The sequence below is a fragment of the Grammomys surdaster genome, unplaced genomic scaffold (genome assembly GCF_004785775.1).
Source record: "Grammomys surdaster isolate TR1022 unplaced genomic scaffold, NIH_TR_1.0 131, whole genome shotgun sequence".
Lineage (NCBI taxonomy): Eukaryota > Metazoa > Chordata > Mammalia > Rodentia > Muridae > Grammomys > Grammomys surdaster.
Genome location: NW_021604589.1, coordinates 2506492 through 2529812, shown reverse-complemented (window position 1 = coordinate 2529812; position 23321 = coordinate 2506492). Strand labels below are relative to the sequence as shown.

The 23321-nt window shown below is 41.0% G+C and overlaps 1 protein-coding gene across 1 annotated transcript in view; it reads left to right on the top strand.

Annotated features, from left to right (window-relative positions):
* Ca5b (carbonic anhydrase 5B) overlaps nucleotides 1–16033 on the top strand; it is a 49762-nt gene extending 33729 nt beyond the window's left edge. The window contains exons 4-8 of the mRNA XM_028762025.1: nucleotides 1698–1816; nucleotides 3312–3407; nucleotides 5223–5285; nucleotides 6299–6454; nucleotides 15046–16033. Of these exons, the coding sequence (XP_028617858.1) occupies nucleotides 1698–1816; nucleotides 3312–3407; nucleotides 5223–5285; nucleotides 6299–6454; nucleotides 15046–15225 (614 nt within the window). The 3' untranslated portion in view covers nucleotides 15226–16033. The remainder of the gene's footprint in view (nucleotides 1–1697; nucleotides 1817–3311; nucleotides 3408–5222; nucleotides 5286–6298; nucleotides 6455–15045) is intronic.
* Nucleotides 16034–23321: the final 7288 nt, after the last annotated feature.

Sequence of the window (23321 nt, the reverse complement as noted above, 5' to 3'; positions counted from 1 at the left end):
CTCTCTGCCCCTCTCTGCCCCTCTCTGCCCCTCTCTGCCCCTCTCTGCCCCTCTCTGCCCCTCTCTGCCTCTCTGCCTCTGCCTGAGTGCTAGAATTGAGGGTGTGTGCCACCACACCTGGCAAAACCAATTTTTGAGGAAGAAAGCATGTGAGAAATCTTGAGAGGCCAGCTAATCCAGAGCTAACCACTGTATGATACATCAGTGTATTTGGTCCTTGGGATTGCCAGACTCTATCATTTGTGCACGTAAGTCACAATATTGAATATTCTTATATTGTATTGATTTCACTGGTGTCTAAAAAAATAGTTTCAAGAAAATGCCCTTTGTTTATTATTTGTCACTAAAGCCAGTGGTAAATGGTATGATGGTTCACATGGTTTATTCTATCTGAAGGGAGCTGGGTGGTAATTGTTGTGTTTCTTATTTTATTGACAATAACTATATATGTCAATGAGATACAGTATAGTATTTTGAATATGTACACATTGTTGAATAAGGATATCAAGCTAGTTAACATACCCATCACCTCACATGCCATTCATTTATAGTGAGAGCATTTAAAATCTATTCTTTTAGAACATTTGGAGTAGATGCTGCTACTCACTATGGGTACCATCCTGTGCAATAGGTCTTGAAAGTATAACTTACTTATCTAACCAAAACTGTGCACTCTTGGGCCATATCTCCCTAATGATAACTTTTGAGTTGCAAACTTCCTACTCCACTTCAACAAAAGAGGAAAAAAGCACTAGTATATTCAAAACTTGAGAAGAGGGGGGCTGGAGAGATGGCTCAGCAGTTAAGAGCACTGGCTCTTTTGGAGAAAATGGGTTTGATTTGTAGCATCTATATGATGGCTCACAACTATCTATAACTCCAGTTTGAAGGGATCTGATACCCATCTGGTCTCCATCAGTACCAGGCACACAAGTGGTGCACAGACAAACATGCAGGCAAAATACTCACTCATACAAAACAATTTTTTAATTTAAAAAGAATAGCCAAACAAAAACCAAACAAACAAAAAGAACCCCAAAGTTGAAAAGAGCCAAGCATGGGATTGCATGCCTTTAATCCATGCATTCAACGGGTAGAGGCAGGTGGATCTCTCTGAATCTGAGGCCAGCCTGGTCTACAGAGACCACCCAGGGCAACATAATGAGACCCTGTCTGAACCCTGGAAGTTGAAAAGGAAGACATTAGTGTATAAATAAAGAAAAGGAATGGAGGCTGGTGAGATGGCTCAGTGGGTAAAGATGCTCGCTGCTGTGCACACACACACACACACACTCAAATAAATGTAGTCACCTTTTCTTTCCAAGAAGGAGAATGCATGTGGTAGAACACACCTTTAAAGCTAGCACTCAGAGGCCGAGGCAGAGTAATTCCAAGTTTGAGAGAAGGCTGACCAAAATGAATCTTTTAAATGTTTACAATATCTTTTGTCTGCATAGTTTACTTTCATCCAGTTGAATTAGGTAAATACGCCAAGAGAAATTTGCATTTATTTCACACAATGGGAAATTTGAGCCCAAAAACTACAGAAGGAAAAATTTAGTGAACTTTATATGTGTATTTACTTTATGAAACCAGTCTCATAAATACTTGTATGTGATAACACATACTCCAGATTATTCAAGGGCAAGGCTCACCTTTTCTCCATGTTCCCTGAATTGCTGGATATGTCCTTTCAGTGATTGAGGGAGGACCCCTGGAACATAGCTACCGACTGAAGCAGTTTCATTTTCACTGGGGAGCCATCGATGCTTGGGGCTCTGAGCACACCGTGGACAGCAAGTGCTACCCAGCAGAGGTATGTTTCTTTTACTTCCATTCTTTTCTTTATTTTTTTTTGTGTGTTTTGATTTTTGTTTTGAGACAAGGTATTCTTGTAGTCTTGGCTATCCTGTAGGTCACTATGCAGACTAAGATGGCTTTGAACTCACAGAGATTTCTCCTGCCCCTGCCGCCCCTTTGCTGTAATTAAAGGTGTTTATTCCTGGGTTGAACAGTAGAGGTATGCTTTAAAAGGTCCCAAAGGCAATGGGTGCGGAAAGATGGGGGATACTCTGAGGTTTCTAGTTCAAATAAATTATCAAGAAGTCTCAGGTGATGCTTTAAATCCTATTTAGCTTGTTCAGGGACATACTTGGACCTTCCCATTTTAGACATGTAAAAATTATATCCATTCTAAGTAACATACGTGAAATAAACCATAAGAAGATATAACTGAATTCTGGGACTGGAGAGATAGGTCAGCAGTTAGAAAGAGTACTTGTCCTCTGACCTGAGTTCAGTTCCTAGCATGTACCTGGTACCACAACCATTTATAACTCCAGTTCCAGGGGATCTGATGCCCTTTTATGACCGCAGCAGGCATATGCATAATACACAGCCATAGATGCCGACAAAACACTTATCTACATAAAATAAATATTTAAAAATTAGAACTGAATTCTTTCCGAATTCTGAGCTAAGTGCAATCATTCCTAAAGCCATGAGCTACTGTCGAGCTGTAAGTCTGGATTAGTCCAAGAGGAAACCAGTGGGAGCCTAAATGACTGACAGCTATGGCAAAAGAAAGAGAGAGAAGCAGGGAAAGTATGGAAGCATTCTGAAATCACAAGGCCAAAGCACCTGCCGATGGGCTCCGTTCAGGAGAGGGGAAAGCTAGGTAGGACCTTGAAGGGGCTCATTTGGGAGGCTAGGTGATAGTAGAGCTGTGGCTTGAGAATGGTGGGTGAAGAATGATTGATATAGAAATGCAAGCAGAGCACAAGCAAATAGAATTTCTCCTGGCAAATAGAGTTTCCCCATGCAACTTTCCCCTTAATTTAGTTTCAAATGTGATGCTAAAAGTGAAAACACTTTAAGTGATCATCCCTCCAAGAAGAAATTTGTCTTTAGTTCCCATCTAATTTTCACAGGGAGAATGCATTTCTCTTAATATAAACATCTTCTCTCCTCTAGCTGCAAATGGATTTGGGATATTAGTATTTCATGCAAATCAGGATGGGAATGAAGAAATGTTGATCCCTCTCTGCAAAGTTACTTTACTATGTGATTTAATTTTTTCTCCGCTAACAAACCCTCTTCTTCCAAAGTAATATTGCTCTTCTTGCCACAAGGCCTTCTTCCCATTCTTTATGCTGCTCCTATTTCACACCAGGCTGGCATATACATCTCACTGGCTCTATTTTGGGTGATGAAGCAAGATTAAATGTTTCATGTTGGATGGGGCTGTCATTTATTTTGGACCAATCAATCCTACATGGTCGTGTTGAAACCCACTTTTACTTTTGTTTCAGCTGCACTTGGTACATTGGAATGCAGTCAAATTTGAAAGTTTTGAGGATGCAGCACTGGAAGAAAATGGCTTAGCTGTGATAGGTGTATTTTTAAAGGTAAAAACAAAACTTCAAGCTGGGTGTGGCAATGTACCTGTAATCCCAGCACTCCGGAGGCAGAGGCAGGCAGATCTCTGTGAGTTCAAGGCCAGCCTGCTCTACATAATGAGTTCTGGGACAGCTAGGACTATAGAGGGAGACCCTGTTTCAAACAAACAAATAAAACTCATCTTTACCAAGTTCAAATGATATACTGTATCACTGAAAAGATAGAACATTTTTATTTGGAAAAAATTAGAATGAAAAGAAATACAGCTCTGGAGAATATGTGCTATTCATGTAGAGGACCCAGTTCAGTTCCCAGCACACATAGCCACCAACTTATGACTGCCTATGACTCCAGCTCCAGCGGTATCAAAGGCCTTCATTCATATGTACACAGACACACACACACACACACACACACACACACACACACACACTAATGAAATAAATAAATCCTTTTTAGCAAAGAACACTGGGCTAGGTATAGTGGCACATGCTTTTAATCCCAGCACTTGGGAGGCAGAGACAGAGGCAGAGAGAGGCAGAGGTGCGGAGAGGTAGAGAGGCAGAGGAGAGGCAGAGAGGCAGAGGCAGGTGAATCTCTGTAAGTTCAAGGACACCCTGGTCTACAGATCCAGTTCCAGAACATCCAGGGCAAAACAGAGAGATCCTGTCTCAAAAAGAACATTAGAATCAATAGGAAAGAGGAGGAGGAGGGAGGGGAAAGAGAAATGGATATAATTAAAGTATATGATATATGTATATGGAAATATCACAAGAAAATTCATTATTATATATAATTAGTATTTTAAAAAGATTATTTGTACCAGGCCATGTGTAGTGGCACACTCCTTTCATTTCAGCACTCAGGAGGCACAGGTAGGTGGATCTCCGAGAGTTTGAGGCCAGCCAGGACTACACAGTGAGACTCTTAAGTGTGCATGTGTGTTTTACATGTGTATGGTAAAAGTAAACGGTGGTTAAAATAAAAAACTATTATGACTATACTTCAAATAGTATGAAAATGTGGTCCAGGGGCTAGGAAGATGGCTCATTAGTTTAGAGGGCTTGCTGATCTTGTAGAAGACTGATAGTCAGTTCCCAGCATGGATATCAGGCTTCTCATGACTGCCTGTAACTCCAGCTTCAGTGCCTTCTACATCCTCTTCTGACCTCTATGAGCATCTGCCCACACATATACATATCCCTACACAGACACACATTCATACAAAAAATTTTAAAAAATCAATCTTTAAAAAAAATACACAGCCAATTACAGTAGATAGAATCCACGTGAGGCAAGTGAGCACTGGAAACGTGCTTCACTCAGGAGGTCGAGGCAGGAAGATCAAGAGCTTGAGACAAGCCCAGGCCACAGGGTAAGACCCTGTCTTGGAGGAGTGGGTTGGTCTTTTAGGGGGATCTGGGCTCGGTTCCCAGCACCCACATGGCAGCTCACACCTGTCTGAAATTCCAGTTCCAGAGCTTCTGACACCCTCACACACACATACATACAGGCAAAACACTGATGAACATAAAATAGAAATAATTTTTGAAACACTAAAAAAAAATCAGTGTAAAATGGGAGCAGGAGGCACTTTTCTCTAGACACACTGGTCTTGTCAGCAAATAGCCTGTTCATTTTGTTCTGAGTTTAATTTAATTTAGTGACGTTTATAATATTTGTAATTACCAGCTGAAACCTACTTTCAGTCCTGTGGTTTGTTTTTATATATCCACCAGGTGGTTAATTTTAATTCACATTCCCTTTGAATTTCTACAGTGAGGTGGCTATTGTGTATAATAGCTCTTTTTTTTTCCCTTCAGCTAGGTAAACAGCATAAAGAACTACAGAAATTGGTGGACACTTTGCCATCAATTAAGCACAAGGTAATTATTCCCTTACAGCCCTTGAAATGTATTTTATCTTTGGATCTCGGAGTAGACAGCACACTTTGAAGCAGGAAGACAGGTTAAATGGACTGTATTCAGGTCTCTTTCAACGGTGCTGCAGGAGACCTGGCACAGGTGATGGTGTATTGATGATGGTTGTCTCGTGCAGCAGACCCTGCATGGCACAGGAGCAATTGCCTTAGTTCAGCTTTCTGGGTTTGCTGAGTGGTTGCTGACTGAGGCATCCACTCTGACCCCGATACCAGCTCCTTCATTATCTTTGTAGACACACTCAGAGCAACCTTCTTTCGTCTAGCTACCTCCCACAAGTAGGCGGGGAGGGAAGATTCATAAGAGACTTGTCTAGAAGTGAAGAACCCTGTATCCCTTGTCCAGCTCCCTAGATGAATTCCTCAATATTCAGAATCCTACATAGGGGCTGCTTCCCGGAAATCAGTACAGTGTTCCTCTGTTCTCTGACTTTATTCCTCTCTCTCCCTCCCCTCTTGTCTCCCTTTTTCTCTGTTCTCCTTTGTCTAGGATTCTGGCATTCTCTTCTTTCTCGCCTTCCTTTCTCCCTCTCTTTCTCATTCACCGCTGTGCTGGGGATGCTTGCTTGAGCATGCCAGGCAAGCTGTCTACCACTGAGCTACACGTTCAGCTCTGTGCTAGTGACAAATCTGTACTCGTTCCCCTTGAAGAAAAGCAGCCTCTCTGTTTATGAACAGCCACTACCTTATACCCCCAAGAGAAGTGAAGACCTTTTTGTTGTTTTCCTAGAGAAAACTGTCAGAAATGCACAGTGTGATTTGGGGTTAAGTAGTGGTGATTATTTCAGAAATTGCCTTAACCTCCCCTTAACCTTAACCGCCTCTAGAGCTTAAGCTCCCTTAACCTCCCCTGGACCATTTTTGGTCCCTGGACACTCCAGGAGAATCACTGCCTCACCCTCTACTACCTGAGTGGCTTTTACCATAGCTAATAACTCAGGAACTCCTTCTCTTGGACAGGACACCCTGGTGGAATTTGGATCATTTGACCCTTCCTGTCTGATGCCTACTTGCCCAGATTACTGGACCTACTCGGGTTCTCTCACTACACCGCCCCTCTCAGAGTCTGTTACCTGGATCATTAAAAAGCAGCCAGTTGAGGTCGACCATAATCAGGTATTCCTTGTACATTTTCCATCTGAGGAGTGCTAATCTGCTTGTTCAAGCTGGGTTCAAATCATGACATCATTCTTATTTGTTTGTTTGCTTGTTTCTTTTGGGAGAAATGAGGTCTCACGTAACCTAGGCTGGCCTGGAACTTTACATGAATGATTTGTGTGCTTGTTTTATTGTTTTGTGGTGGTAGAGATTGAACTCAGGGTCTTATACACACAAGGCAAGCATTTGGGACTATATCCCGAGCCTTAATCAGAAAAAAGAATTAAAGCATAGAAGGACATATGTTATTTGCTTCTATATTTGCTTATAAATTGTGTGAATCTCTATTTAAAATCAAGACCAAGGTGAAGGCCCAGGATAAAGAAACTCTAGCAATGACTGTGAGGAAATTGTAATATTTCTTCAGAATAAATAATAAACCTGTGGTCTAGTATTTCCTTAGAAAAATCAGTTGAAGTGATAAGTACTATACCTATAACACAGTCTTGTTTAGTTTACAACTGAAGTGCAATACTATTTGCTCACGAGCTTGGGATCTAGCTTAGTCCCTGTTCAGTTTCCAGCAAGCCCTTCCCCAAACACACATGACAAACAGATGGTTCCTAATTATTTTCTCATACTTCCTGTATGGGATGTATATTGATTTCAAAGCATTGTCACAAGAAACAAACCAAACCTTCCAAACTCTTTTTTGTTTTTTGAAGCCGAGCTAGCCAACACAAGTCTGATGTCCCTAGCAAAGTGAACTTTAGACTGATAGATACATAAGGGAAAAAGAAGGTAAAATAGAACATTAGAAACAGAGCCCAGCACTACAGCAGAAGCAGAAGGGTGCTTGTAACTGTTCAATTTTTTTCTTTTCTGGCTTTCTGAGATAGGGTTTCTCTGTGTAGCCTTGGCTGTCCTGGAACTTGCTATGTAGACCAGGCTCCCCCTTCCTCTGCCTCTGGAAACCTGGGATGAAAGGTATGCATCACCACTGCACAGCTATATTTTGTCCTTAATAATTTTTAATCAAATATAGATGAATAGAGACTCCCTTAACATGGCTAAATGATCTTCATTGAAAAGTATATATCAGAGCTAAAGAGATGTCTCTGCAGTTCCCGCACTTGCTGCTCTTCCAGAAGATAGGTGTTCAGATCCAAGCACTCATGTCAGGTGCTTGTACACAGCCACCTGTAACTTCAGCTCCAGGGATCCTACACCCTCTGCTGGCCCCCATAGGCAACACACACACACACACACACACACTTTCATAAACAGAAGGTAAAATAAGTATTTTCTTAAGAAGTAAATACAGTCCATTGGTAGCTGTGGAAGACTTGTTCCAGAACCCCAAACATACAGAACATGCAGATGCTCAAGTACCTTATATGGAATTGCGTAAGATTTTAAAATTTGCATATAGACTACACACATTTTAAAATCACATCTATATTTTATATGTCTTCTAATATACTTTAAATTGTATCTGTATTACTTTTTATACATCTTCCAATACACTTTAAATCACATCTATATTACTTTTTAAGATTATATTGCTCTACAGTGTAAATGTTATATAAATAATTTTTCCTACTATATCGGTTAGGGAATAATGACAAGAAAAATATCTGTACATGTTTAATAGAAGCGGTTTCCTGGCTGACTTAGAATTCACTACATAGACCAAGCTGGCCTTGGAATTGCAATGTCCTCCTGCTTCTACCTCCTGAGTGCCAACAGTATTTTTCTAATATTTATGTGTAAACCAAGGCTACAGAATACCAATACTTATGTTTAATGTGGAAGTGCTATTTTTTGGTCTCATATGGCCTCCAACTCACTGTGTAGCTAAAGATGACTTGGAACTCTTGATCTTCCCACCTTTATCTTCCAAATGATGGGATTATAAGTACGATCCACCATGCCCACTGGAAATAACTATTACTATATTAAATGTTATATTAAATTATATCTAGAAATAGCTATGTGCCGTGCATGCCTACAGTCTTAGCTACTTAGAAGGCTCAGGCGAAAGTATTACTTGAGCCTAGCTATTCAAAAGTAGGCTGAGCAATATGCCAAGTCTCCCCTCTCTTAAAAATATGTTATAGAGCTAGGTGTGATGGCACATGCCTTTAATCCCTGTTTCAAAAACCAGAAAGAAAAAAATGTTATAGAAATTGCCAATATGATCAGGTCAGAAAATAAAACTAAATGAGGAATACAGTATAGAAAATAGCACAAAATAAGGTAATTTAGCAATATATAGAAATATATATTAAATATATGTCAAAGATATAATGATACAAAGATATAATGGAAGCAAGTCCTAGATATGATCAGACTAAAACTATAAAATCCCTATGAGTAGTTTGAACAAGAAGTGTTAGCAATAAAACTTAAATCTTCCAGGACACTGAAGAAGGACTTAATTAAATTCATACTCTATTACTGAATAGGAAGACATCATAAAGATGTCAGTTTCTCTTAAATTGTTATATTTTCCATGATTTGTTTATTCTCCATAATTTAATGTACCTCCAATAAATATGTCAATAGGATTTAAAGTAAATAAATCACATTTAAAAGGTTTAATTCTGTTTATTTTTATTTTATGTATATGAATGTTTGCCTCCATGTGAGTATACCTCATGTGAGACTAGTGTCCAGGCAGACCAGAAGAAAGTGTTGGATCCCCTGCAACTGGGATTAGGGATAGTTAAGAGCCTCAGTGTGGGTACTAGAAATCGAACTCAGGTCCTCTGCAAGAGCAGCAAGTGCTCTTAAACACTGGACCATCTCTTCAACATTTTATTCTGTTTTTAATTATGTGTATGTATGCACTCATATGTGTGTGAGTGCTCCCAGGTGTTCCCAGAAACCAGACAAAGAGTGTCAGATACAGTTGAGCCTGAATTAGAAGCTGTTATGAGTTGTTCAGAATGGGTCCTGAGAACCAAACTTGGATCTTCTGTAAGAGTAGCAAACACCATTAACTATTAAACCATCCTTCCAGCCCCCTAGACATAAATCTGAATCAAAACAAATATGCATAAATAGCCAGGGAGATTTCTAAAAGAGCAAAGGAGTGATTTGTTTCACAAAGTTATAAAGCTTCAAGAACTAAATGTTCTGGTACTGGAAAAGAAATGACAAAAAAAATCAAGAAAAGAAACAGAGACACAGAACCAATGAGAGAGAGACAGACAGAGACAGAGAGACAGAGACAGAGAGACAGACAGAGTGGGGAGAGAAAGGGAGAAAGGAAGAGGAAGAGCAGGGGAGGACAGGAAGGAGGAGGGAGAGAAATGAGGATGAATTAAAGTGGCTTCTCTTGAGCCAGACTTCTTGTGCTCCTGTGATTACGGAAGCCGAGAAGGCTTCTGGTTTGCTGTGTACAACCTGAAGTTTACAGGAGAGGTGAGCTCAAAGGCTTGAAAGCCAGTGGTGTGTGTTCTGATCTTGGCTTTAAGGTCTAAGAACTAGGAGCTCCCAAGGCAGAGGCAGATTGATGCGGGCTCAGGTCAAAAGCAGTCAAGCCAGACATAATGGGCCTTGTAAAGCATAGAAACGGACAGAAATGAATCAGAAAACAAGCCACAACCAAAAGCATCAGGTTATCTGTTTCTTGTGACAGGGTTAAGGCAGAGGAATGTTCATTACAACACTCATTGAAGTGGCCTGTTTGGGATTTAGCTGTTAAATTTCACTAATCTCTATCCCTCAGAAAGGCAGATAAACAGTTTAGTCTCCCCTTGGTAAGTCTAGTAGGACTCCAAGCCCATCTTTCTTTCTTGTTCTGAGACAGGCTCTTATTATGTATGTAGCCCTGGCTGACCTGAGACTCCCTATGTAGCCCAGGCTGGTCTGAGCCTCCAGAGATCTGCTTGCCTCTGCCTCTCAAGTGCTGGGGTTGAGGAGCCACCACCCCTAGCTCCTGCATCTTAATTTTTATGTTGTCTATTGGAACCTAAGGCAGGAACTTAATCCAAACCAGTAGGTTCTCTAATTCCATACAAACTAGGTGTGGTAGTACAGCCTATTAATACCAGAGCTTGGGAGGTAGCTCAGAAGATTGGGTATTCAAGGCCACCTTCAGTTACATAGCAGTTCAAGAGGGTATTTAAGATTCTTTCTCAAACAAACCATAAAACAGTCAGCAGAGAGCAAAGTGGGCCCTCTACTTGTTGGTTCTAGTCAGTTTCTCTACAGTGGCTTGATACCCTCTTATAACAGAAAACCATCTGCTTCACTCAGTCCCCCAATCTAAATCCTAATCTCTTCAGGGAAGCACCCTTACAGGTGCATTCAGAAGTACCAGTTAACCGGCTATCTGCACAACTCCAGTCTAGCAAATAGCGAAAAGTAGCCTTGTCGGGAAGAAAGTAGTAAGTTCAAAAATGTGTCCAACCACATATGAGAATTTACTTTACGATGAAGAGAGAGAGCATCTCAGCTCAGTGAGGAAACAGGACAGGGCATTCTGTAAAATGTGGTAAGGGAGATGCTTCGTGGCAAAGGGGAGTTGGATTTAACATTCAAACTTTATACAGGAACATGTGCAAATATAGCAGAGTTGGAGCTGGGGATACAGCTAAGAGGTGAACTGCTTACTGAGCATACATGAGGCCCCCCGCATTGAACCTTCAGCACTGCAAAACAGAAGCCACCCTTTGTCTGGCTTCTGGGAGTACCCACGCACTGCAAAACAGGAAAGCATCATAAAAAATCAGCACAGGGAAATCCTTTCATAGTGCCAAATGAATGGAGCTCTTTTAACTATAAAAGAAAACTGGAGGTCTGAAGAAACACAAGTAGTTTATGAGACTACATTTAAGCATTTCTTTATGATTGAACTTACAAACAAATCATGGAGAGATGAGAGAGTCCCAAGATGGACGGCTCATCAGCCTGGCCTTCGTGACCTGCACATTCAGTCTGCCAGACTGCTACCCTTCGTATTTATTTATTTATTTCTGAGACAGGGTTTCTCTATGTAAAGTTCGAGGATTAAAGCATGCACCACCATGCCTGGATTACCCTTCATATTTAAAAACTGATATAAAACTGAAAAGTAAGCCCAGAGGGTCAGAAGCTTATGTAAGGAGTTTTCAGTAAAATTTTAACATAGTAAGGGAAGGGTTTATTTTATTTATTTATTTATTTATTTATTTATTTATTTATTTATAGCTTACAATCCTTTATTAAGAGAAATCAGGAAGGAGCTAGAGAGATGGTTCAGTGATTAAGAGCACTGTTCTTCTACAGGTCCTGAGTTCAGTTCCTGCCAATCACATGGTGGCTCACAACCATCTATAATGAGATCTAGCGCCCTCTTCTGGCACTCAGGTGTTCATGTAGACAGAACACTCATGTACGTAAAATACATAAGCAAATCTTTAAGGAAAAAAAAAAGGTCAGGAAGGAAGGAGAGACATTTTTCTCAGTTGCGAAGCCACTGGTAAGGTGCTCACCCTCCTGTAAGTGACCCTAAAGAAACTCACTGGGTCCTATAATATTTTGAAAATAGTTAGGAAGCAGCACAGTGTTAGATTTTTTTAGACCATAGAATAATGCAACAGGAGGCAGGAAGGAGAGCAGAGTTTGACCTCAGCAGAGGAGATTATTTCAAACAGCAAAAGGCAGGCCATTCCCCATGGGATAGAGGCCCTGTGTAAGGAATGAGTTAGCTAGGATCCTTTATAGAGATGGGTGGTGGGCTTGGGAATGAGGAACTTGATGTGGCTTTAGGGGACCATGTGTGGTCTGTAGACTCTCCTTCCTGAATTTGTTTACCCAAGCCAAATTATCTTGGGAGATAGACTGTCCCAGCAAATAGGCTTTCTCTGTGTGTATGCCTGATAAGGATGAGCAAGGCCATCTGGAATTTTATGGGAACCCTGCTTTTTACATCCAGGCTCTCTGTCATTCTAGACCCTGAAGCATAGAAAGAAGTGGGGACAGGGCCATCAATTCTGCCTTAACTGTTTTGTGCTTGAGGGTTCATTGTAAGGGAGAGAGAAAAGGATTTTTTTTTCAGGGTTTTTTGACTTAATCGAAGTATCTTGATTCCTCATGACCGTGAAGATCATCTGCTTCCAGGACTCTGAGGGGTTGGTGGTCCTTAGTCAGGAGCTGAGGGATAGTTGACATAAGGTCTTAAACGCATTGCTGCAACAGATTAGAGAGGAGTTGTAAAACACAAAGACTGAAAATAGAGCTAGAACTATCAAGATTAGGGGCCCAGTAAAGGGGGTTATCCTTGTTCCCCCAAGTACCCCCAAACCTGTCCATCCTGATGGGTGGTATCTAGCTTGTGATTCTATTCTTTCTTTTAGCTTTCTGGCATTGTTCTTTATGATACCTGATAAATTCATGTAGAAGCAATATTCCTCCACTAACATGCACAGATTTCTCCCTTCTCTGCCAGGATGAGATCTAATCCTCATCTATTTTGTAATTAATACCATGGCTGCCAGGAAGTCCAACTTAGTCTGGAGTGGCTTTTGGTCTGTTTGCTTTTAAAGATTTCTTTATGTATTTTGTCCACATGTATGTCTTGCACACCAGAAGAGAGCATTGTACCTAATGGGACTATGGTTTTAGGTAGTCGTGAGCTGTCATGTGAGTGCTGGGAATTGAACTCAGGACTGCTTTTAGCCACTGAGCCATATCTTCAACCTGAACGCTAGAGTTTTTTGATGTTGTCCTGTACCAATGTTGGATCAGCCTTGATTTGTTGAGTGACTTAGTTGTGTTGAACTTGTTAGAGTGCAATAGTCATTGCTCAGAGGCTCCCAGTCCCTGCCATGGTTACTTCTAATGCCATCCATCCCTCTTGCTTTCCATCGGTGTAGGCTGGCGGTTTAGTTTAAAAAGGATCAGTAGGAGTGGAAGGACAGGATGATGGGGATAGGGATAGCAATGAATAGGATCAAAATATAGTACATGTAAGAAAATTTCACAATGAAACCCATTATAGTATATAATTAATATATGCTAATAAAACATTTAAAATGTTATCTGACATTTATAATCTTAATCACTGGTCATTTTAGCACTTAGCATTATTAATTATTAAGGGAAAACCTTCTGATTTTGTAATATACATAATTTTAGGACAAAGTGGAATCATTTTGTATATAGCATTCTTCTAGTCTTTTTCTCTCCACTGACATACCTCAGAATCAAGGAGATGCTATAACTCACCTTTGGCAAACAGCCAATATGTGAGGATGAGGGCCTTTGTCCCTAATCTTCAGATTCCAAAAGCTTGGCTTTTTCACCACTTCCTGCTGCTGTCACACAGCCATGCTAACGACATGGTGTGGGGCAGTGGACCATGAAAGGATAGCATGGTTTCTGGTCAAGCACTGGCTAGAGATGGCTGGAGACCCAACAGGTATCCCTGCAAGGGACAGCATGCATTTCGCCATGCTCCCAGACTCCAGCTCCTGACATGAGGCTGAAGACCTCCATTGATCTGTGCCTTTCAGTCATGTAGGGCAACGTCCCTACCAGCCCCTCCACAGGTAGAGGGCATGACTACAGGCCGCAGAGCCTCAAGAGGTCTCCTTATTCATGAGATACCTAAAGGCCAGAGAGCGTAGCCAATTAAGCATTCCTTCCCAGACCGTCTTCCCTGCAAAATGTATTTAACCTCAGGCCCGCCCTGAGAGCAGGGTGTACAGCTTCATCCACTTTCCACCATGACAATAAACCTTTTAAAACCATGGAACACCTCTCGTCATTGGGGCCCACCATAGAGAACTGTAGAGGGGGCCTTCAGCCAATGAGCCACCACCTAATCTCCCACTGGGGGACCTCTCTACGTTACAGCCATGGAGCCCACCAACTCAAGCAAGCTAGCCAAGCCAGCTATGACCCAGCTAAGCAAGTCACCGTGACCAAGAGTCTAACTACCCTGCGGGGCACTGCCAGAGCTTCTCTCCCTCATCCCCCTTGGCTGCGGGCCAGTCCAACCCATACGCCCCCAGTCTCAACACTTCCACGGCTCCCAGTGGTGCCTGGTAGACCAGTCAATTCCCACAGGCCTTCTTGCCCAGTGGTCCCCACCCAACAACTTTGGCCCCGCAGGTTTCACACTGAGATCTCCCCACACCCTGAGTGGAGCTCAGTGGCTTCTCATAGCCCAGCATCCAACCAGTGCTGTGGAGTGAACTCAGTCAAATTCCTGTGTTTCATGCCCTAAGCCGTGGTAGACACAGGAACCACAACTCAGCCCAACAAGATCCATGCCCACGTGCGAGCTACAGACCCACAACACAGATGGCATTTAACCCCTTATCAAGGGATAAAGACATCTCTCTCAGAAATAAGTTCTTTCTGCATCCAATTTGAGACAAAGTGTTGTAGAATTATATAAATGAAAGCAAGCCAGGTGTGGTGTGGTACATGTCTGTAATCCCATTATTTAAGAAATCGAAGCAGGTGGAGCTCCAGGAGTTGGAAGCCAGCCTGGTCTACATAATGAGTTCTAAGGGTTACACAGTAAGACTCATGACAAACAAAATGGAAATAATTTATCCATATACTAAAGCTTGTTTTTGATTAATATTTCGAATGTTTTCTGTTTGCAGCTTGAGCAATTTCGGACCCTGCTTTTCACTTCTGAGGGAGAGAAAGAGAAAAGAATGGTGGACAACTTCCGCCCACTTCAGCCGCTGATGAATCGCACTGTCCGCTCATCCTTCCGCCATGACTATGTGCTCAATATACAAGTGAAGCCCAAGCCAACAGCCAGCGAAGTCAGCCCCTAAGACAGAATATTTAGGCAGCATCTTGTTTTAATGCATATTAGTTTAAAATTTCAACTAGATTATTTTAAAGCACGGCATTTAATAATACTTATATGTATACATTTCTGGTTTTTTTCTTCCCTTTTTTTGTAACAACATTTCAAAATTCCTATTCTTGTAAAGCAAAGACAGGGAGACGAAACAAGAAAAACAAAAACCTGTAACCAAATAACATCAAGTTACCTGAGGTCACCCTTTCTTATGACAGGATTGAGGTATCAGACTCTTCATTAACTTTTAAATCTCTCTAATCTATTTCTCAGAAAGTCATATAAACAGTTTAGTTTCCCCTTGGTTAAATGGGGGCTTAATGTGAGTACCTGATCTTGATTTTCCTGTTTGAGTCTAATTCAGGAGTTTAACCGACAATTGTGAATTTTATTTAACAATGCCTCCCCTTTGTTCAAACTGCTGGATTGTCTCATCTTTCAGTATTGGTCCCATTTTTAGCTACCATCATTTGGAAGTGAGTGATTTTCAATGGTTAGATGTACACTTACTGGTTTTAGAGTATTTCATGTCTTTTTTTAAAGATAAGGTCTCACTGTGTGGCTCTGGCTCTCCTGGTTCACTATGTAAACCATAGGTCTAGATTTGAACTCAGAGAAGTCTGTCTGTGTTTGCCTCCCAAGTGCTAGGATTAAAGGCTTGTGCCACCACAGCCAGCTTTCATGTCTTATCAAATATATTTGTTCTATGACTGATAATAGTATGTGTCATTGGAATATTAAAGAACATGCAAGTTGCGCTTATAGCAACCTGTTGGTAATTGTGTTGTGTTTTTACATCTGACATTGTGTGTGTATGGGTAGAACGAGTGTGTGTGTGTGTGTGTGTGTGTGTGTGTGTGTGTGTATGTGTGTTGAGACAGTGTCCCACTCTGTAGTCCAGGCTGGCCTGGAACTCATAGTAATACTTTTGTCTCAGACTCTCAAGTGTACAAGATACCACACACAACTATTATATTTGACATATTTGGCTATCATTTTTATTTTTGAAATAAGGTATCCTTTGCTCAGGTTGTACTAGAATGTGCTATGTAACAGAAGCTGGTCTGAAACTTCTAATTTTCCTGCCTCAACCACAGTTCACTCAGATTTAGCTCTCTTCTATTGTTTATAGCTGTATAGAATTATAAGTAGGGATTATAGTCAAAATGTTAATAACTACCCATGGTATTGCTACTGGCCACTCACAGCCCAGGCTTCTCAGAAAACATCTGTATGAGCCCCGACCGGCAAGTCCTAGCTGAATAGTGGCCATAGTTTTAGGTATATTTTGTTTCAAAACTTGGGTGTGAATTTTTGTATTCAGACTTCTCAATGAGTATGTTTGTACTAATCTTTAGTTCCTATTACTAGCATATAATATGTCTACTTATTATCAATTTAGTGTATAGAAAATACATTTTGTAATCCTGGGCTGGCTCAGTGGGTAAAGACACTTGCCATGTAAACCTAATGACCTGAGCTTGATCCCCAGAGCTCACATAATGGTGGAAAAAGAAAACTAATCCCACAAAATTGCTATGTGACCAAGCATGTTTCATCACATATATACAACCAGGTACACATTATAAATGCACACAATATAATAAATAAAACTTACAACGAATAATAAAGAAGATATATTTTGTAGTCACAAGAAAACAAGGGCTTACTGTGTCTAGAATTTCTTTTACATTTTTGAAAGTCAGATGTTTTACCATAGAGCTTGGGATCATATAGGAAGCATGTCTTAGAGTTACTATTCCTGTGAGGAAGCACTATGATCAAAGAATCTTGGGGAGGAAAGGCTTTATCTGGCTTATACTTCCACAGCACTGTTCATCCTTGAAGGAGGTCAGGAAAGGAAGTCAAGCAGGGCAGGAACCTGGAGGCAGGAGCTGATGCCGAGGTCATGAATAGTGCTGATTTCTGCCTTGTTCCATATGGCTTGCTCAGCCTCCTTATAGAACCCAGGACTACCAGCCCAGGGGTGGCACCACTCACAAGGGACTGGGCCCTCCTCTATTGATCACTAATTAAGAAAATGCCTTACAGCTGGATCTCTTGGAGGTATTTTCTCAATCGAGTTTCCCTCCTTTCAAATGACTCTAGGTTGTGTCAAGTTGACATAAAACTAGCCAGGACAAAGCATACACAGAGTGTTCTAATGATTGAAGTGCTAGAATACAGAAATATTTCATGCTGAATTTGTAAAAATACATCTCAAAGGACTAATCAAAGTAGTTGATCATTTGTAATCTTAGCTTGCATTGTTTGTCTGCTGTTACATAAAATACAATGGCATTTCTTTTATGCACATGGGTATTTTGCCTGCATGGCATGTATGTCTGTGTACCATGCATGCTAGGTGCCCAAGAAGGCCAGAAGAGGATGTTGGATCCCCTGTAACTGGAGTTACAGATGGTTACTAGCTGTCTTGTGGGTTCCTCTTTAAGAATATCAAGTGCTCTAAACATATGAACCATCTTTTCAGTACCCTTTAATATTTTATAAAATTGATTTGATGTACTTATTAGCCAAGGTGTGTGTGTTGGGGGCTGGGGAGGCATGCTGCTGAAGTTCTTATACAGGGCGGGTGCCTGATTTAAGCCTCCTGGTTTATACAGTGGTTTAGAAGGCTTTTGTTATTATGAACACAGAGAGAAACTTGTCAGTATGAAATCTGGATGATTTATTTATTTTGAAGGCTCTGCAACACTGTCGTGCTTCCTTGTAGCTATCTTATAATGTTTCTAGTTGTCTCCAAACTTGTGCTTCAAATATGAGAAGTATTTTTTTTATTTAGTCTGCAAGGTAAGATTAAAGTAACATAAACTTGCAACTTCTGCTCATTACAAAAAGCAACCAACAAAGTGAAAAGAAGACTATAAAATGGGGAAAAATAATTGCAAATCACATATATGATAAGAGCTTAATATCCATAATACACTAAAGAACTTCAATAACTCAGGGACAACCCCCCCCCACCATAGCCCAATTTTAAAATGAGCAAAGGACTTGAGCAGATAATTCTTCAAAGCAGATACACGGGGGACCAGTAAACACACAAAAAGCTACTCACCAACAGTAAGTATCAGGATAATGTACATCAAAGCAACAATGAGATATCACAGTATGATAATCATGATATGACAGCCAGACAAGAAAAGAAATAGAATACAATGATGTCAGAATGCAGAGAAGTGATGCCCCAGTGTAGGGGAATTCCAGGACAGGGAAGTGGGAGTGGGAACACCCTCATAGAAGCAAGGGAAGAGGGATGGGATAGGGAGTTTCAGGGGGGAGGGACCAGGAAAGGGGATAACATTTGAAATGAAAATAAAGAAAATATCCAATAAAAAAATAATAAAAATGGGGTACAGAATTAGACAATTCTCAACAAAGGAATCTGTAAAAACAAAACAACAACAACAAAACAGATTTACAATATGATCCGGAAATCCCACCTCTGGGTAGATAACTAGGAGAATTCAAAGCAAGATCTCAGAGAGATACTTGAACACTCTTTCTCATGGCATTATTTCCAATATCCAAGGAAGAAGCAGCCTAAATGGCCAAGCCAGCTAAATTAATTAAAGGGAATGTGGTACAGTGGAATAATAGCTTTGAAGAAGAAAACCTTGCTGCATGTATGATATAGATGAAAGTAGAAGCCATTCTGCTAAGTAAAATAAGCCAGTTCCAGGACATACACTCTATGATTCCACTCCTACAATATGTCCAAAGTCATCAAAACCATGACGATAGAAATTAGATAGTTGTTAAGGACTGGGGAGGGAGGGAAGGAGAATTGTGTTTAGTGGTATAATGGTTAATCTTGTCAACTTGATTTGGTTCAGAGGCTCTCAGGAGCACCCCTGGAAGTTTCCAGAGCTGACTAGATCATGATATAATGTGATCAATAGTGTAATTTAATGGTGGATTCAGAATTTGACTAGATTATTGAGAGGTGGTAGAACTCTAGAAGGTGTGGCTGGCTGGAGAAAGTAGATCTTTGAGAGTATGTCTTTGGGGGTTTTGTCCTATCATGGTTGAGTTCTGTTACTGCTCTGTTTCCTGGTTGCTTAAAGGAACAGTTTTACTCCACCAAGCTCCTCTGTGACAATGTACTGCTTCACTTCAGGTCCAGACACTTGGAAGCAGCTACCATGGACTAAAACCTACTAGACTCCAGGCCAGATTGCTGGTCAGGCCACAATACTTGTAATACTTGCAATAGCCACTCTCATCTCCTCAGCCCCACAGATTCTAACAGGCACCCTATTGATATTCAGTTCTGTGAATATCTAGCTTGTCACTGTCTAGCGGCCATGGATGAACTGGGTTTACCGGAAAAGGGGGTTAGAAATTACAAAGAGATGGGGGGGCAGGGAGGGGGGAGAGAAACATGAAGCCAAGACAAAGTTCTGATCAAGGCTCAAACACTGTGTTTATGTAGGGGAAGTCCACCTGAACCCATCCTTTGTTTCAGCTGGATAATGTTGCAGAGCAGGCTCAGCGGGCAGTCTGTTCTAAGTTCTTGCAGGAAGTTGCAAGTATAAACAAAGCGGCTGACTTCACCTAGGTGTTAAGGTCCTGTGAGGCAAGCAAGGTCTGTTCGGTCTGCTCAAGACTGGGAAGGGCACACTAGCTAACAGACTCCCAGGTGTCTTAATTTCTCACCTAGGGAGTTTTTAGGCTCAGGTACATCAAAGGGATATGGGTGGCTACCAGTGACACATACCACCTTCCTCATTCCCTTTCCTTCCATCTTCTGGGGAATCAAAGCCTGACTGAATGCTAATGCCCTAAATCTTTTCCATTTCCTTAGAACTGTAAGAAGGAACTCTGTCTCCTGTCTCCTGCCTCCTGCCTCCTCTCTAAGACCTGGTTTCTCTTCAGAGTTTCCATCATGCACAGAGTCTATCTATGGTGTTGGGGCCGGAAATCTCGAGTCACAGCCATGTGATTGTTTGTCAGTCCATAGAATTAATGACTTCTAATACATTTCTTAACCCCAACAATCTGTCTCAGTGTCCCCCTTAACTTCCATACCCAAGACTTTTAAATCCTTTAACCAGAATAAATATTTCCTTCTTTAAACTGTTCCTCTTTCTTTAAACTGCTCTTCTTTCAACTATTTGTTAGAGTAACAAAAAGTCTAACACAAATTGATAGTGTTAGTGTTGCAGAATGAAAACCTTCCAAAGACTTGTTGAATATGTGTATATTTAGCATTATTGAATTGTTTACTTACAAAGACTTAGGATGAGTAATATTAAAAATGGTTAAAATGGTAAACTTTCTGTGTATTTTACCACAGAGGTTAAAAAATCAAATTCAGTTTTTTTTTTGTTTTTTTTTTTTAAGATTTATTTATTTATTTTATTATGAGTACACTGTAGCTGTCTTTGGACACACCAGAAGAGGGCATCCGATCTCATTATGGATGGTTGTGAGCCACCATGTGGTTGCTGGGATTTGAACTCAGGACCTCTGGAAGAGCAGTCAGTGCTCTTAACCGCTGAGCCATCTCTCCAGCCCCCCAAATTCAGTTTTAAAGAAAGGTCTTGGGGCTATCTCTTATCTAAACCAAAAGAGGAAGCAGATTTTTGCATGTATGTCTTAGAACCTGCAAGACATGTTTATGTTTGGTTTCAGACCCCAGGACAAGGGACCGAGGTGCATATTTTACATAACAAAGCAGACCTGGCCTCCAGGTTCTCCCAGCATCCCTCAGTTCTTATCTGGCACACTCTGCTCCTCTCTCTCTCTCTCTCTCTCTCTCTCTCTCTCTCTCTCTCTCTCTCTCCTGCTCCACCCCATGGTGACTCCCCTAGTCTCAGTCCTTGACACCAGTGAACTCACCAGAGAGCAGCTTCTCAATAAACTTGCCTTCAATATAATCTAATCTGGCTTGAATTGGCGTATTTCACCTTGGAGAAATAACCTATCAGTTTAAAGTGATTAAATGGGGGTGTAATGGTTAGTTCTTTTTTTTTTTGTAATGGTTAGTTCTAATGATCAACTTCACACAACTTCAAGTCACCTGGGAAGAGAGTCTTAATGAAGAATTATGTAGAGCAATTTAACCTGTGTACATGTCTGTGGAGGGTTATCTTGTTACTTAATGTGGGAAAATCTAGCCCACTTGGGTGGCACCATTCCCTAGGCAAGGGAGTTCTGGACTGTATAATTGTGAGAGTAAGATGAGCGTTAACAAGAATGCATACATTCTCTCTGCTCTTGACTGTGGCAATGATGTGACTAGCTATTTCAAGTTGCTGCCACCTTGATTTCTTCACAATGATGGGCTGTAACGTGGAATTGTGAACTAAAATAGATCCTTTCTCCTTTAAGATAATTCTGTCAGGATATTTTATTGAGAAACGGAAATGAAACTAAAACAGAGGAGAAGGTACAGGGAGATGGGTTAGTTGATAAAACTGTGTAAGTCTAACATATGAGTTCTAGTCCCTGGAACTCACATTAAAACACACACACACACACACAAATACCCCAGAGAGAGGCAGAGGCAGGGAGAGATGAGAGAGAGAGAGAGAGAGAGAGAGAGAGAGAGAGAGAGAGAGAGAGAGAGAGAGAGAGAGAGAGATAGAGATTTAAAAGGAGCAGGGGATACTGTTCAGTAGTAGAGTGTTTTGCCTAGCATGTACAAGGAGGCCTTGGGTTCAATTCCCATTACCACACACACACACACACACACACACACACACACACACACACAAAACTCTTGAAAGTTAATTCTGTTTACTTAATTAAATTCATGTATTTCCAACTGTTTTTCCCCCAAAGGGCAAACGCTGTTCATTGTTTAGTGTACTTGAGCTCCTCTCCTGCCTTTCCTAGCCTCTTTCATACCGTGTACACTGTATTGCAGCAACTCTTCCAGATTGGAACATGAACCAGTGTAAAGAATAACTGATTTGTCTTTATATCTTTGTAAGGACTTTCATATGCCCATCCTTCCTCTGAATATCGACACAGACACCGTTATTTTTATTAAAAGTTTCAGGCATCATAGCTAGGCAGATTCTGAGCCATTCTAACCTGACAATGCTGGCCTGGCCTATTTCAGACAAGTAGCCTGTTACCTGCCATCTTAGTCTCTCCTGAATCTTCCTTCTTCATTGCTGTCCTGATAGCAACTCCACTTGGTCTGCACCTGAGACACACTCCCCCTTCTCTCTCTTTCTTTCCATTCCCCCCCCCCCGGAAGTCCCACCTTTTCCCCTCCTGCACAGTTATAGGCTGTTCAGACCTTTACTTTAACCAATCAGAAAGCAATGGAGTACAATGATTACAAAATACTGAGTCAGGAGATGCTTCATAATGATGAGAATACTGCAGTATTCTCTGGACTGCAACCAGATCTCTGGGTACAGAAATCAGCATTTGAATACACAGTGCAAACACATCCTCCAACATATCATAGACATACAGATCCATCTTTCCTTCTTTCATCATTCCCTTCCCGCTTCCCCATTCCTTCTTTCCGTTAAATATAATAAATTAAATAATAATAAAATAGCAGGTGTTAGACAAGAAAAGAAACAGATACAGTTCTACTCAGAAGTTGCAATTTATGGGAGAAAGGGCCTTTAGGTGAGAGGAAGAACATTAGACAAAAAAAAAAAATGCAATATATGGAGATCTAAACATGACAGAGGAAAGAAGAAGTATCCCAGTTAGGGCTATTATGCTGTGACAAAACACTGTGACCAAAAGCAACTTGGGGAGAAATGGGTTTATTTGGCTTATACTTCTACATCACTGTTCATCATTGAAGGAAGTCAGGACAGGAATTCTAACAGGGTAGGAATCTAGATGCAGGAGCTGATGCAGAGGGCATGGAGGGGTGCTGCTTCCTGTCTTAATCCTCATAGGTTGCTCAGCCTGCTTTCTTATAGAATCCAGGACCACTATCCCAGGGATAGTACCACTCATAATGGGCTGGGCCCTCCACGATCAATCCCTAACTAAGAAAATACCCTATAGACTTACCTGCAGCCAGATCTTATGGAGATATTTTCTCAGTTGAAAATACCTCCT